The sequence below is a fragment of the Lampetra planeri genome, chromosome 23, assembly GCF_965212315.1.
Source record: "Lampetra planeri chromosome 23, kcLamPlan1.2.h2, whole genome shotgun sequence".
NCBI classification, from domain to species: Eukaryota; Metazoa; Chordata; class Hyperoartia; order Petromyzontiformes; family Petromyzontidae; genus Lampetra; species Lampetra planeri.
In genome coordinates this window covers 1,144,253-1,159,836 of record NC_136129.1, presented here as the reverse complement: position 1 = coordinate 1,159,836, position 15,584 = coordinate 1,144,253, and the positions used below count along the sequence as shown (strand labels likewise).

The window sequence follows — 15,584 nt, the reverse complement described above, 5'->3', positions numbered from 1 at the left end:
TGGGCCTTACCTGTTAAAATTTTAATCGTAAAAATTGTTCGTGTATGTGGATAAGCACTACCCAGTGTCTCACAGTGGTGCGAGGCAGGACAGCAAACACGTTACAGACATATCCTCTACTCAACAAGCCGATAACTCATTGAGGCTTAAGAGCCTCGCTTTCAATGGGAACCCGGGCCACAAAGGCGACTGCGTGCGATGGAGGGATGACAGCTGCTTGACAACAAATGTCAGCAGATGTCCTTAAGCGTGACTCGTAAGCGCGGCTAACAAATTACCGAAAAACCCAAAACAGAACCTAGAATGCGAAGTAATAGTGACGTGCGGTGGAAGCTGACCAAGGGCAATTTCTATTTAGCAAACACACCCCCAGTTTCCTCATTGAGTGTTTCCATTGCGCGGTGAGGGCGCCACCATTCGCCGAGACTTTGCCGGGGCTGGGCCGTTGCGTCTAAATTGAAAATGTATTTATTTATCAACGGCTTTTTGGTGTCTAGTTTTACGTCCTTCCCCCGCACCTCCGATTAGCAGCGGCTGGTTGACTACGTACGGTGGTGTGAAAGAAGTTATACATACAGTCGATCATCGATTATTATTATCCGGCGCGAGATTATCCGGCTTCCAACATTATCCGGCGGTCCCGGGCCAATCAGGCGAATACTGCCAAAAACCGCTCCAAAGGTTGTACCAATCCTGTGATCGGCACTACGTGCATGTCAAAAAAGTAGTTGTGCTTGATTTCAGGGTCCAATTATGTATGCACACCCTATCATCAATCCGGTCTTCAAGATTTGAGTGGCAAGTACAGTACAGTGATTATTACAGTAACTTTTTACAGGAGGATATTTGTTCTCGTAAAAAAATTTACGTTTATTTATTTCACGTTGTAAACACGTTTAAAACACTAAAATAACGTATACACAACAACTAAAGACATAATGGTATTCAAGAATTTGCAAAGATAAGCTATTTTAAATAATAAGTAGTGATTACCTGGCATTTTTTTAAATCTCGCGCTCCCTTTACCCCCAAAGGGGCCGTCCATAAATGACGTCACGTACCTGGGGGGTGGGGGTCAGAAATTTGTGACGATGGGGGGGGGGGGGGTGAGAAATGTGACGTCACATGAAAATGCGCAACTTTAAATAAATATAGACAACACGTTCTACTTAATTAAATAGACTTTTTCATAAATGTTTTCTCCTACAACATCAGAGTGCAGCGCCACATTAAATACGCACTACAATGACAATAGTTTAAAGCAATTTGAAGCATGTTTTATTTTTCGGGGGGGGGGGGTGGCAGAGCTTTGTGACGTCATATTTCAGGGGGGGGGGGTCTGACTTTGTGACGCCGTGTGACGAGGGGAGGGGGGGGTAAAAAAATCGTTCAAAATCGCGTGACGTCATTTATGGACGTCCCCAAAGCCGCCGGATCAATGATAATTGACTGTACCTCTGGTACCACAGCGCCGCGTGTCTGCTGGCCGGGATGATGCGTGCCTACGGTTGAGCTTCAGGCTCATGGCTCCGTGCTGTCTCCCTGTGCTGCTCAGGGCCACATCGTGCTCACGGACTTTGGGCTGTGCAAAGAGGGCATCGAGCCCAAGGACACCACCTCCACCTTCTGTGGCACCCCGGAGGTGAATGGCAGGGCCTCACCCCCCCCCCCCCCACTCTGTACAGTCTCCGTTGTTTCTCCTAGAACACGGCGGTAATTGTCGTTGCCTTCATGAAGAACAACGCGTTGTGTAAAATAAAAAAATCGCGTTTTAATAAATAATGTGGGGTAAAGCACAAATATAAATGTGTATTACTTTAGCATAAATACATGTTAATTTTGATTCATATTTACTTTTTTTCTGACTTTATGTGAACGAAAAGACACAAATTCGCCCGTTTTCTCATTGAAAATAGGTAAAATTCGAAATATCACTGTCCTGGTCACAAAAGCAAAGTTTGTGGGGAATAATAGCCATTTTCTGTACTTTTGAGGCATAAGCAATTACGAAATAACACTTACTACCCAGGAACAAAATACAAAAATTGTTACACATTGTAATCGTCACTTGTGTTGTTGGCCGTGAGCGGGAATTGCACTCGGATCGCCGGATTCGTAGCGCAGTTCATGAACCACTGCACCACTGCTCCCCACGCACACAACACACTGAGCATCACACGCTGTGCCGTACCAGAATCAGATGTCCAGCAGGGGCGGGTCGGAAAGTTACAACGATACTAAAACCAACAGGAGTGCAAAGTGTAGGAGATGTAAGAAAGTCACTAAAAGTAAACAAATAAAAATAAAATCTATGAGTACAAATCGAAAAGGTTTATCAATTCCTGCCGATTTCTCAACAATATATGCAAGCTTGGGCAAGGCAGTAAAACAACAACAACAGTCCCAGACCACGGCAAGATAACAACACACCACAGCAGTAGTCGTCCCTTAATAAAACGGCACATTGACATTGACCCATCGATACTGCACTGGTAAGGATCAAAGTTCAAAATCACATTTGTAAATGTGGCTGTATCCAGCACCAATCTTCTGCTTCAGGAAAAACAAATTTTGAAGGAAGATATACGATGTTCAGGGAGGAAACAAAACTTTAGTGCTGTAACCACAAAGGCCTTGTCACCTGTTCCAATTCTCATTCTTTGGATAGTTAAAAGGCAATTGTATGGATGTCTTAGCTTTCTTTACATGCCAGATAAAACCATACGCCACACACCATGTACGACACCATTAGGGATGTGCTCCTGATTTTCAGATGAATATGAAAAGTTGGAAAAATCTGGCCCAGATATGAAGTTTTGCACGATCCATAAAATAAATATCGTGTCGATTTGACCCGAAGACCATTTTTCCGTCACCTGGCATCGGGTGAGGTCCACCGTTGTTAGCACGCAGACATGTTACACAAGTATACTGAATAAATCATCCAAAAATATCGGAAATTGTTCCTTAAAATCCGAATGCATCCCTCGGACACTGCACGTCGGCAGTGGCATTTTCTGGCGCAGCGTGTGATTTATTTCTGGGCCTGGTGATGGTTGCAGTACCTCGCCCCGGAGGTCCTCCAGAAGCTGCCGTACGACCGCACGGTGGACTGGTGGTGCCTGGGCTCGGTGCTGTACGAGATGATCCATGGCCTGGTGAGAACTACCCGCATCGTCGCCCTCCGCACCCTCGCAACCTCAACCAGTTCGTCTTCTTGGTTCTTTCGGTAAAGTCACGTAGAAGGGAAGTAATAAAATAATACAAATAAAACATAATAAAATACAATTCTCACGACGTTTCGGCCACAACGCAAGCAGCCGTCATCAGGTGAAGAACAGGCCTGTCGGAAAGACGCTGTCGTGAGAATTGTATTTTATTATGTTTTATTTTTATTATTTTATTATTTCCCTTCTACGTGACTTTACCGAAAGAACTAAGAGTATGAATCCTTGCAGTCACGAAAGCTTCAAATCGAAACTCAACCAGTTTGTTTAGGGGCACCACGGTGCCGAGATGTTAACTCCCTCGCCTGGTATGCCGGAGGTCGTGGGTTGGATCCCGACCCTGACGATGCCTGTTTATTTGGAGTTTGCGTGTTCTCTCCTTGGCCGCGTGGATTTTTCATCCGGGTCCTCCAGTTTTTCCCTCCACATTTAGAATGAACATCACGTGTTTAGAGTATTTGGCTGCTATGAATGATTTGTGGCCAGGTCGCTTCTGAAAAAGAGCTCGATGGGCCTTACCTGGTAGAATAAAAATCTTTTTAGTCTAGTTTTGTTTTATCGACAATTATGTAATGCATACAATGTCCATCATTGGCCCCGATAAATTATGATGCTTAATATCGGGTTTAATTGTCATTGGTTATTCCTGTGGGGGTCATGAAACCTATTGGGGAAGCCGAGTCAGGTGACATGGTGGCTCTGACTTCCTGGATCTCCTCCTAAAGATGCTTTACGCTTGCTCAAGCAAAACACTGCGCATCTCATGAATAGGCTTGATTGTCGAGGGAGAGCTGACACAATCAAAACCGGGCGGTAGAGGGTTTATCACTCAGATTCGGTGAGATCACCGCCTGGCCTAACCCAGCAATCACCGGTGTATCAACTACGTCCCGTGCACGCGAGTCGAGTCCTCACAATGCACAGGCGTCACTACAAACTTCGTGCTGGCCTCAGAGAGGCATTTTAGCACGTAGCGATGGCAGTGCTGAAAATGAATGATAATGAGGCTGATGATTACAGCACAGAAATCGGGTCGAGGCTCAAAAGAAAGCCATCCCTTGGTTTGGACCAATCAGTTTCAAGGACAATGCATATATGATCATAGTGTGTTTTTGTTTGCATTTTGACTGCAAGTATTGAGGTGAATGCAGACATGAATCCTTGTTAAAAGGTTTCAGTTTTGTTGCCAGAAAAAAGGGGAAAACCCCTATTATTATATTTTGGTACTGGCAAAAGAGGTCTAATTAAGCACAGAAATCATTCTGGTATCACATTTTATCCGCGCAATGAGTCCCTCAGAGCAAGGTTTGCATTTCCTGTACAATCACTGCAAGTGCTCAACGCAATGCTTTTTGTCATATCTGAATTGCATATTCATCATCTTCACAATATTCCACTGTTCCTTCACAACACGTGGCTGAATGCACAACCTCGTAAACACATTTTCAGACATGTTGTGCTTTTGAATCAGTGGCCGTGATATTTAAAAGTCATTAAGTTTAAAGCCACTGGGAGTAATTGAATGTTATCTGTTTACGTAATCAAATATAATATCAAGCGGCCACACCATGTCAATAAAAACGTGTTGTTCACTTTATTCAAACATTACACCATTTTTTTTACATCTTTGTGTGCACCACTGGTGACGAGGCTGAAGCCATACAACCCTTGAGACAGGAGAACCCGGCTCCACCGCGGATGGCAGTGCAGAGTTTAGCACAGACTAGAGCCAGCCATCATAGTCCCCCTGAGTCACGAGAAGACTCGCCAAAGAGTTCCTTCTGTTTAACACCAAGCTCCTTATTCCTTGCCTGGTGCACTCTCTCTCTCTGTCTCTCACCACTGCTCATTATTCTCTTCTCCTCTCTGTCATACACGGGGGGGGGGGGGGGGGGTCCCGATACACGTCGGGGTTAGGCACCGGAAAGTTGCGACGTTTCCAAAAATGACGTATAACGGGGACTTTTCCCCCATAGGGATACATGTTAATAGGTGGGGATAGGGACCGTACAATGCGTAAACATTGCCTTTGCAACGCAAAGTGGGGAAGTTTCTCCCATTAGAAGCAATGGAATAAGGTAGGGATAGGGACCGCAACTTGGGGAAATGTTGTGTTTCATACCTAGCAATCGCAATACATGCTGTACATGTACAGAAAAGCAGGTACTGTACATGCTATATTGTACAAGACGTACTGTACACAAACACACGCATTTATAACCAATTCTGAGTTCAAGAACCTTCAAACAGCATTGAGACTTGTCAAACAATCTTAAACGGCATTTAAAAAAATATTTTACCATAACCGCTAAAGCTACGTATCATACATGCATTGAACGTATCTTAACGTATCATATTGTCTTGTACTCACCAAGATTCTGTCCGTCGTCTGCGTACTTGAACGATGTTAGGTTGTTGATGGCTACATTAATTTAGTTATCGGAAGAGGAGGATGGCGATGATAAAGTGCAGTATCGTACCTCGTACGCTGCTGCGTTTGCCTGCCGCGCGAAATTTAAAATATTTTACAATTTTGTCGTATCGCTCTCACCATCGTAAGATCGAAATATCCTAAGTCGGGGACTATCTGTATATAGCGGGGACCTCCCTTGTACCACCCTTTTCTCCGCGTGCATAACTCCTCCGCCTACTTTCGGCCGCTCGCATCCCTCCGCTGCTTCTCTCCAAGTCCCAGACCCTTCGTCTAACGTCCCCTCCATCCCTGCCGTGCCCCCCCCCCCCCTCCCCGTAGCCCCCATTCTATAGCCGCAACACTGCGGAGATGTACGACAGCATCCTGCACCGGCCGGTGCGCTTCCGACCGGGTCTGGCAGCGCCCGCCCGCGACGTCCTGGACCGTCTCCTGCACAAGGAGAAGCACCTGCGCCTGGGCGCCGTCGCAGACTTTGTACGTCCTGCTCACCAGCTCCTCGCCAGCGCCTACGCCTCACCACCATCTACACCTCACCAGCTACACCTCACCAGCATCTACACCTCACCAGCACCTACACCTCACCATCTACACCTCACCACCTACAACTCACCAGCTACACCTCACCACCACCTACACCTCACCAGCTTCTACACCTCACCATCTACACCTCACCACCTACACCTCACCACCTACACCTCACCATCTACACCTCACCACCTACACCTCACCATCTACACCTCACCACCTACACCTCACCATCTACACCTCACCATCTACGCCTCACCACCATCTACACCTCACCAGCATCTACACCTCACCATCTACACCTCACCATCTACACCTCACCAGCATCTACACCTCACCAGCACCTACACCTCACCATCTACACCTCACCATCTACACCTCACCACCACCTACACCTCACCAGCACCAACACCTCACCATCTACACCTCACCATCTACACCTCACCATCTACACCTCACCATCTACACCTCACCATCTACACCTCACCATCTACACCTCACCATCTACACCTCAGCAGCATCTACACCTCAACATCTACGCCTCACCATCTACACCTCACCATCTACACCTCAGCAGCATCTACACCTCAACATCTACGCCTCACCATCTACACCTCGCCAATACATTATCACAACATCCTCCTCTCGCCATTACCATCTTTCTACCACATCCTTACTTCCACTTCACCACCACCACCTCCATTCATGACATCTACCGCTGCACCAACACCTCTTCTCATTAGATCCTCAATACCTCTTCCACATCATCACCACCACCACCGCCTAATCACCTGGGTATTCTTACCGACTATCCCGCCGTTTGCTGGCTCTGACGTTGCTGCTGCTGCGGCTTGCCCTCAATGCCCATTCTCTCTCTCTCTCTCGTTTTCTTTGTCGATGCAGCTGGAGATCAAGAACCACGCGTTTTTCTCCTCCATCAACTGGGACGACCTCTACGCCAGGCGCATCACGCCCCCCTACAATCCGGACGTGGTATGTGTCCCAGCACAAGCGAGCGAGAAAAACGTCAGGCTAGCCGTTTTTTTTTATCGAGCCGGACCAGGTCTCGGGCTGAATAAGAGAACAACTCCATGCGTGTGGAAGCTGTCGCTGCCCCCTCCCCAACTGTGCCCACCGTGGTCCACAGAATATTTACAGCTCTAGATTTGAAGTTTTTGTGACTGCAAGGATTCATACTCTTGGTTTTCTCGGTAAAAATGTAATTAAAAAACAACTAAATTAAATCACGACGTTTCGGAGGCAACACAAGCTTCCGTCTTCAGGTGGAACCGTCACAGCAAAATTATTTAGTTGTTTTTTCATTAAATTTTTTACCTACGTGACTTTACCGAAAAAACCAAGAGTATTTACAGCTCCTCCGCAGCTTGGTGACAGCGACAGCCTTAGAATGTTTTTTTTGTCACTGTAACTCTGCAGCATCGTATTAAACTCGGCGTTAGCGTGCACTGCTTTCGCGATGAACACCTCGGAAGGTGTCACGAGGTAATGGCGAGTACTTTTTTTCCCCTCATTGGCTTTCTGGAATCTGACCCCGAGACAAGTGTCCCAGCTCCATTACAACAATCTGACCTCTCAGCAGTTTCTCGGTCAGAGTATGGTGGGGGGGGGGGAGTCTTCATCCGCAGAAACCAAAGCTCTCGTGCGCAGTCCGTCATGGTTCGGCCCTCAGTCTCCTGCTGTTTGCAACCTCCATGTCTCCTATCGGTCACCTTATGGAGCGCATTGGTGTTAAATAATACAAACTATAAAACTCAACTATTATTATATTACCAGGTAAGACCGACTGAGCTGTATAGCTCTTTCTCAGAAGCGAGCTGGCTATTACAAATGATAACTCACCGAAGTGGCTTATCACGTGCAAATGTTTTCGCAGCCAAATACTCTGAACGCATGTTTCTAAATGTGGATGGAAAAATCGGAAATCCCGGAGAAAAATCCACGTGATTACGGGGAGAGAGAGTCCAAATATACAGGCGGTTTGGGTCGGGATCGAACCTACGTCCTCCTGTTTTCCCGGCGAGGTAATTAACATATTGCCACCGTGATGCCCAATATCATAATTTATACTAGTGTAATAATATCTATAAATCTCTTTATTCATCCAGGCAAATATCGTTGTGTCTTAAGACTTTTCATGATGGTCCTCCATTGAGATGTTTGGCCTCTGGGAAGAAACGGTAGTACCCAGAAAGAACCCATGCAGACGAGAGGTGATAAAACACTCTTAAATCTGCACAGACGCATTCAAGTACTAGTTGCTAAACTGCCACATCGGCATTCCTCTAAGTTATTTATGTCATACTTGGCAACTTGCGCGGTAGAGTTTTGGAATGTGCGTTATATGTATAAATACTGGTGTCATCTTCCCAATAAATGCCAAGGAGGAGGGAATTGGAAGTGAGCATGTTGGTCTCGTGTGTAAAGATGCAAGAGATGACGATGGACGGAGGGTCGCAGCTGGTGAATATCTTTGCGCGTCTTGACGCCCAGCCATAGCCGCCAGGCCTTCGGGTTCACGACTCTGTCTGCTTATCCACCTGGAGCAAAACAACAAACGGCCTCTCCTCTGTGGTTCTTTTGTGATCGCGCTGTTTCGTTTAACTTCTTAGAGATTGTTTTCATTATTTTCAACTCGTAACGTGACGGTGCGCGCATTTGTGCTGCCCACGTGGTTCAGGCGGGCCCATCGGATCTGCGCCACTTCGACCCGGAGTTTGTGCGGGAACCGGTGCCCAACTCCGTGGGACGGTCGCCCGACCCAGCCATCGTCAGCAGCAGCGTCGTGGCCGCTGGGGACGCCTTCCTGGGCTTCTCATACGCCCCGTCGGCTGATGACACCTTCCTCTGACGAACGAACTAACGATGGCAGCTGCCTCCGTGTGACGAAGCTTCGATACTATTTAGCGAAGGGCGCTTTCCCCACCCAACGGTGATGTCTCGCTATAACAGGGCGAAGCTTCCAAAATACTCTCCTGTAACGGACAATGCGTTCCTTCAGTATGCAGCACCTCGCTAGCAGAGGACGCTTTGCTATAATGGGCTGCAGCCGCCCATGATAGACAGTGCCTCTTGATAGCAAGCGGTACTGCTGTAATTGACACCCAGCTGTAATGAACAATGATCCACGTTTGTCTCCTGCCATGACCCCTCGCCCACCTGCTGTCAGATCACACCTTGCTATACCATCACCCCACTTCTTTCGCGAGCGCATCGGCCAACATAGCCTCCCTTTGACACATCTGCCAATGCCTCTCTCTAGCTACCAGATGAGGGTGAATAATGAACAAAAACGTTCTATTTTGATTGATTCACATCGTGATTTCAAATGTAGTAGATGAACAACACCCAATCGACAGTGATGACATGGCATTATGAGCCTGCTTTTTAGTGTTTACTTCTAGTAGCTAAGATATATCAGTAATTGACTTATGTACACCTTAACAATCTTCTTGAACGTGATTCACTCCCAATCGCACGGTCATTTGTCTCGTGAAGCGTGAACGGGAGAGAGGTCTGCGCGGAAGAGTGAGCGTTCTGACGCTGGCCAGGATGGCTCGGTTATGATTGGAGCCATAGATCCCCACCCCATGTAACCCGAGGTGCGGGTAGTGGTGAATCAAATATTGCTGTCTCCGAGGGACAATGCGTTTAAACGTGTTCTAAAGAACAAAGCGAGAGGTCGAATAAGACCGTGTCATTTCCGTGACGAGTTTCAAGCCGGAAGAATGGTGACCGGCAATGCATTCGCACGGCCACGAGTGGTAAGCAGAGTTGGCCCTGGGTCTGGCCAACTTTGTTCAGCTCTGTTCGGCTGCATTCAGCTTGGCACCGTGTTACAGGCCACCGTCAGGTAGGAGACTTGCAGGCCATGACATCAACACCCCTGCCGATCACTAAACCAATGTTTTATTGCAACACTGGAGAAAGTTCTAATACATATTGATTTGTATTTACAAGCAAACCTCATCGATTTGCACTAATGCCTGGGGCCTTTGCAAATATTAGGAAGCTGACCTTTTTTTTTTCAAGTGGTTGAATGTTTGTTTTACACTTGAATGCACCCAGACATATGGACATGTTAGCACTGTGACTGATGAAGTCTTAACACACCACAAACAAAGTGCATTCTTTTACAAAATGTAATATTGTGTAATATGCAAATGCAAGGGGATAAATGGCTATATTTTATATTTAGCATTTTATATTTTCTTATATCTACACAGATACGTAACATTACTGTAAAGTGAAAAAATGCAAAGTCAGATTTCACAGTAGTTGGTATGTGAATCCATGAGGTTTGCCTGTAAATCATAATCTATGTGCCTTTTACGGTAAATGTATAACATCACACCCACTTTCCAACCACTACCTCTCCCAAGTGCACCCAACAATATTCCTGCGAACAAGAATGCGCTCCCCTTCCCAGATTAGACGTCATCACCATCATGTATTACTTTACGTGCGCTTCACAACCGTCTCACGTGTTGTGAAGCGCATGCGATTTAGGCCTCGGGGGATAGGGTAAGGGAGAGGAGGAGGAGGATTTTGATCAGAGTTTAGCCGCATGGTGGAATGTACCGAAACTGATCACGGCGCTCCATAGGAAAACTCTGCGTCTCGTCAAATCTGCTGGCTATTGTATGCTTCACAGAGCAGTCCAAGGTGAGATGATCAACCATCTCTCCAGCTGAGGGTACTGACCCATGAGTCGTTAGAACTGGACGACACAACCCATTGTAAACGGGGGCTGGTGTCGTCATGCAAAGGCAAAATGACGTGGCACCTTGTATTTGCTGTTCTTGGCATGGACTACTGGTGTCACGTCAACATGGACATCCGTTCACAATTGGCAAGAGTCGAGTGTGACCTACGGGCGTCACGGTGACGAGATGTTCACTACCTCGCCTGATTTTCAGGTCGTGGTTTCGATCCCGACGCTGACGTCTGCATATTTGGAGTTTGCATGTGTCTCCCCGTGGTCGCGTGGATTTTTAACCGGACCCTCCGGTTTTTCCCTCCACATTTAGAAACATGCTTTTATAGTATTTGGCTGCTGTAAATTTCCACGTGATAAGCCACTTCATTGAGATATCATTTGTGGCCTGGCCGCATGTGAAAAAAAAACATGTTGCTCATTTGGCCTTACCTGGTGAAATACAAAATAGTTATTTTTTTAGTTAAAGTAGGGCTCAGGTGAGGGGTAGAATTAGGGCTAAGGCTAGAAGCTACCATTGTGCCGAATGGCCATCCCAAATTTGGATCTGACCGAATATTGAATGCTCGAAAATGTTTCAAGCCAAGTGCCTGTTATCTATGTTTGTCTGCACCTTGGCATCATCTGAATGTATCACTGCCCTTTTTCTCACGCTTATAATTCTTCTGATATTTAATTTCGCACCTCATGTGAACGCATATATTGGCTCTATGTCAGTATTCAATCATTGCGTGTCTATATTTGATGTTTCTCGCAATTTACACCTCTACCCATCTCTCTTCACCAATGTAACTCTCTTGTCTGTTATCTATTTTATCTGCATCTCTCACCGTGACTTCTCGCAAGTTTATGTATCTAATATATCACCGCATGTGCCTGCAGCTCTCTACTCTCATTACATCGCCTCGACTTTACTATTCGGTTTGAATCCTGATGCATTCGAACATCTAATTCAGGTATTTAGTATTCAACGGGATATAAAAAAGTGGCAATTGGTGCACGCCTAGGTGTAGCTTCAGAGATGGTGAAATCTATGGATAAGGGCTATAGTTATTATAGTCAGGACTAGTAGCTACTGTTGGAATTATAGTTAGTGAGGTTGGTCCATTCAATATAACTTTAGCACGATGATTAAGGTTAAGACTAGTATTGAAGCCAAGCTCGTGGTCAGAGATATATTTGACAGGTTAGGGTAATGATCAGAGTAAGGACTAGAGGTCAGGGTTGATGTTATAGTTTTCGCGCGGGCTAACGACCACAACTCATACATCATTTTCCACAGCATAATTTTTATTTGTATCTCAGGCATCGCGTTCGCTGGCTCCAAGTCAGGAATCCATAGCCTATCGTATCTACTGAATGATCGTTTTCATGATTTCATTTGGCTCTACCCAGCGGGTCTTTACTGAGTTGACTCAGTCTGATATGGGCACCTGCTGTGTGTCAGGATGATTAGGCCAGAAATATAATGGCAGATGGTGGACTACCCCATTCAAGATTCTGAAAAAGAACCCTAGGTTTTAGCCTTTCTTGCAATGAAACATGTGTTAGGATGTTGCAAACACCAAATATATACATTTTGCAAGGCATCAGGTTTGTATTAACCACACAAACTTGTGGTAAAACATGCAAATAAACATGCTCTGATAATTATGCATCGAAATGCAATCGGTTTCAAAGACTGCGTATATTATCAGAGAATGTTTGCATGTTTTTCCACAAGTGGATGTGGTTATTGCAGAATTGACGCCTGGCAAACAGGTATCTATTTGGTGTTTGAACATCCTAGCACCTCTTTTATTGCCAGAAAGGGTCATACCTAATCCTGTTTTTCATCATCTTGGACACTGGCAAAATGGTCCGATAGATACCCACTCAAGACTCGTGGCATGGACCCGTTGCAAGATTCAATGCAAGGGGCCAAATTTTGCTGAATCTCTTTGAATGTGTACATGATTTTGAAGTTGGGGATGTTTCATGTCTTACAATATTTCACGTGAATATCCTAACAAACAAAAAAACACTTTGCAAAGATTAAAAATGATGATAGGATGATGTAGGTTTTAGACTATGTGTATTTTGTTAATTATTTTGATTGGTTTATTCATACAGAAATGATATCACTTATTCCAGTCTCATTCATCAGCCCACTTTAACCTTTGCATGAGAATTCGATTTCCTGTTTGGCTTTTGTAAACGTGGGTATGGATATGGCATTCAGGTGTAAGAGTAGAAGCGGTACGTTGAAGCAAGGGGCATTATTAACGAGCTCTGGAGGTTATTTGGGAATTTTAGAAGGCCAACAATTATAACAAATGACCTTTATATAGTTACGGGTAAAAACAAGAATTATTTCATATTTGTTGCTGATAATTGTGGCAAAAAATATTGAGGCGCACACTGTGCCGGGAGCTGTCAATGACAAAAAATAAAAACATTTTAAAAAAGTAACCCGTGGTTGTGGCTTTTGTGGTGTTGGCCATATCGAGTGTGTTTCCTCATTGTCACGAGGTAGCAACTGGGAGTATGCATGCGTAGGGCTGGACCAGCTCGGGACACATTAGTCCAAGGGTTGGGCTGGTTTACTTTTCAAAACGAAGATATGATCGTGTGGCCAAAGCCATTGACACCACCACACTTTGCTTTCTACCCTCCGACAGAATCCCACAGAGGGTATTTTTTCAATGATGATTAAGTGGCTCTATCAAATGGTAATGGGCTGCCAATGAGTTATGGGAGTGTTGCAGTGGCATTTATTTATCCTTTCGCGAGAATGAGGTAAAACGTTCAGGCCAGGGTCACCTTAGGCATATCAACATTAAAGTACACCATTGGATACAGCGAAGTCAAAAGCGGTTATTGTGTCTTTGGTTACACTCATTCTCGCCGTACACATTTTGAATGTCTACAAATTGTTCACGGCTAACGCAGAGATCAAGCAAAGGCAGCAACAGCAGCAGCATCCAGCCGCTTACACCAACTCGAGGCGTCACTCCTGGCGCTTCCACAAGTGGCGTTTCCTTCCCCATGCCGAGCTGCTGACAGGAGTAGCTGCCAATTGTAGACAGAAGATTTGTGGCCATCCTATTGTATACATGTGTCAGTTTTTGTACCAGTTGAAAGGGTAAAAACCTATTACTATATTTTGCCACTGGTAATAGAGGTCTCATAGTGCATCCTATTGGACTTCACCCACGAAGCATCCTCACAGTCAAACAACCACGCCCATGATCAACACAGCATGGAAAGGCCCGCATCCATCATTGGATTAAGGGCAGTACATTTCTTTTAATAATTAAGAAATGTACTGTGGTGGTTTTTTGTATATTGTATTATCATATACTGTATAGGGGTTAGCAACCGGCGGCTCAGTCCAAAGCCATTAAAAAAACCAATACAACTAAGTCTTAAACATAATTTAACGTAAAGATAATGTATTAAATACGACAGGGGAATGGATTACCATGTACAACAGTCAAAACTGTATTGTTAAAGAATGAACTAAAGGGTGGGGGGAAATAAATCGACGCAGTATAATCCATCACATATTTAGTTTAAGTCAGAATTTGTTTGTCATCTGCTGTATACCTGCGAGATTTGGGGCCGTCAATAAATGACGTTACGCGATTTTGGACGAGTTTTGACCCCCCCCCCCCCCCACGGTGTCACAAAAAGTCAGACCCCCCCCCCTCAAATATGACGTCACAAAGCTCTGCCCCCCCCCCCCTAAAAAAATAAAACATGCTTCAAATCGCTTTAAACTATTGTCATTGTAGTGCGTATTTAATGTGGCGCTGCACTCTGATGTTGTAGGAGAAAACATCAAAAAGTCTAATTAAGTAGAACGTGTTGTCTATATTTATTTAAAGTTGCGCATTTTGATGTAACGTCACATTTCAACCTCCCTCCCCCCTCGTCACACATCGTCACAAATGTCTGACCCCCCCCCCCCCCCCAGGTGCGTGACGTCAAACATGTTTTTTTATTTCACCAGGTAAGGCCAATTGAGCTGAATAGCTCTTTTTTGAGTAGCCACCAGGCCACAAACGATAGCTCAGCGAAGCAGCTGATCACGTGGAAACGAATCGCAGACAAGTCATCTCAACGCGTGTTTCTCAAAGTGGAGGGAAATCCGCAGGGCCCGGAGAAAAATCCACGCGACCACGGGGAGAGCATCCCAACTCCAAATATACAGGAGCAGGCGTCAGCGTCGGGGTCGAACCATGACCTCCTGCATACCGGGCAATGGAGTTAACATCTCTCTTTTTGAAAGGTTGGCGACCCCTAATATATGTTTATATATAAACGAGAGGGCAGCCCGTCCTCCGTACACCAACACCAACAACATCAATCGCCACTAAGTGGCGGCGACGTCACCGCGACGCTTGTGCCAGGCTAGGTGCACTTTAAGGCCACGTTAAGTGTCGAACGCCCCAAGGTCACGGGACAGACCCAGGTGCCATGGGTTGACTGGCTGAGATGACTGGCCGATGCACATTCTGTGTCCCCTACTGAGCCTCCACGACACCACTTGTGGACACTACCACGCCATTTAATTGCACCACTTGACACGATACCGCCACAACTGCACTAAACTCACTATCACGTGCTCACTTACCTCGCACATTCACTCATTCCTTCATTCACTCGTGAATCTCTCATT

At 45.6% G+C, this 15,584-nt stretch overlaps 1 protein-coding gene across 10 annotated transcripts in view; it reads left to right on the top strand.

The window, feature by feature from the left end:
- LOC144726205 (serine/threonine-protein kinase Sgk1-like) overlaps positions 1-13,372 on the top strand; it is a 54,004-nt gene extending 40,632 nt beyond the window's left edge. For all 10 annotated transcript variants that reach the window (XM_078604703.1, XM_078604710.1, XM_078604712.1 and 7 more), the window contains 5 exons: positions 1,556-1,642; positions 3,063-3,158; positions 5,980-6,135; positions 7,090-7,179; positions 8,885-13,372. In XM_078604703.1, coding sequence (XP_078460829.1) covers positions 1,556-1,642; positions 3,063-3,158; positions 5,980-6,135; positions 7,090-7,179; positions 8,885-9,055 — 600 coding nt within the window. In that variant the 3' untranslated portion in view covers positions 9,056-13,372. The remainder of the gene's footprint in view (positions 1-1,555; positions 1,643-3,062; positions 3,159-5,979; positions 6,136-7,089; positions 7,180-8,884) is intronic.
- The last annotated feature ends 2,212 nt before the right edge of the window (positions 13,373-15,584 follow it).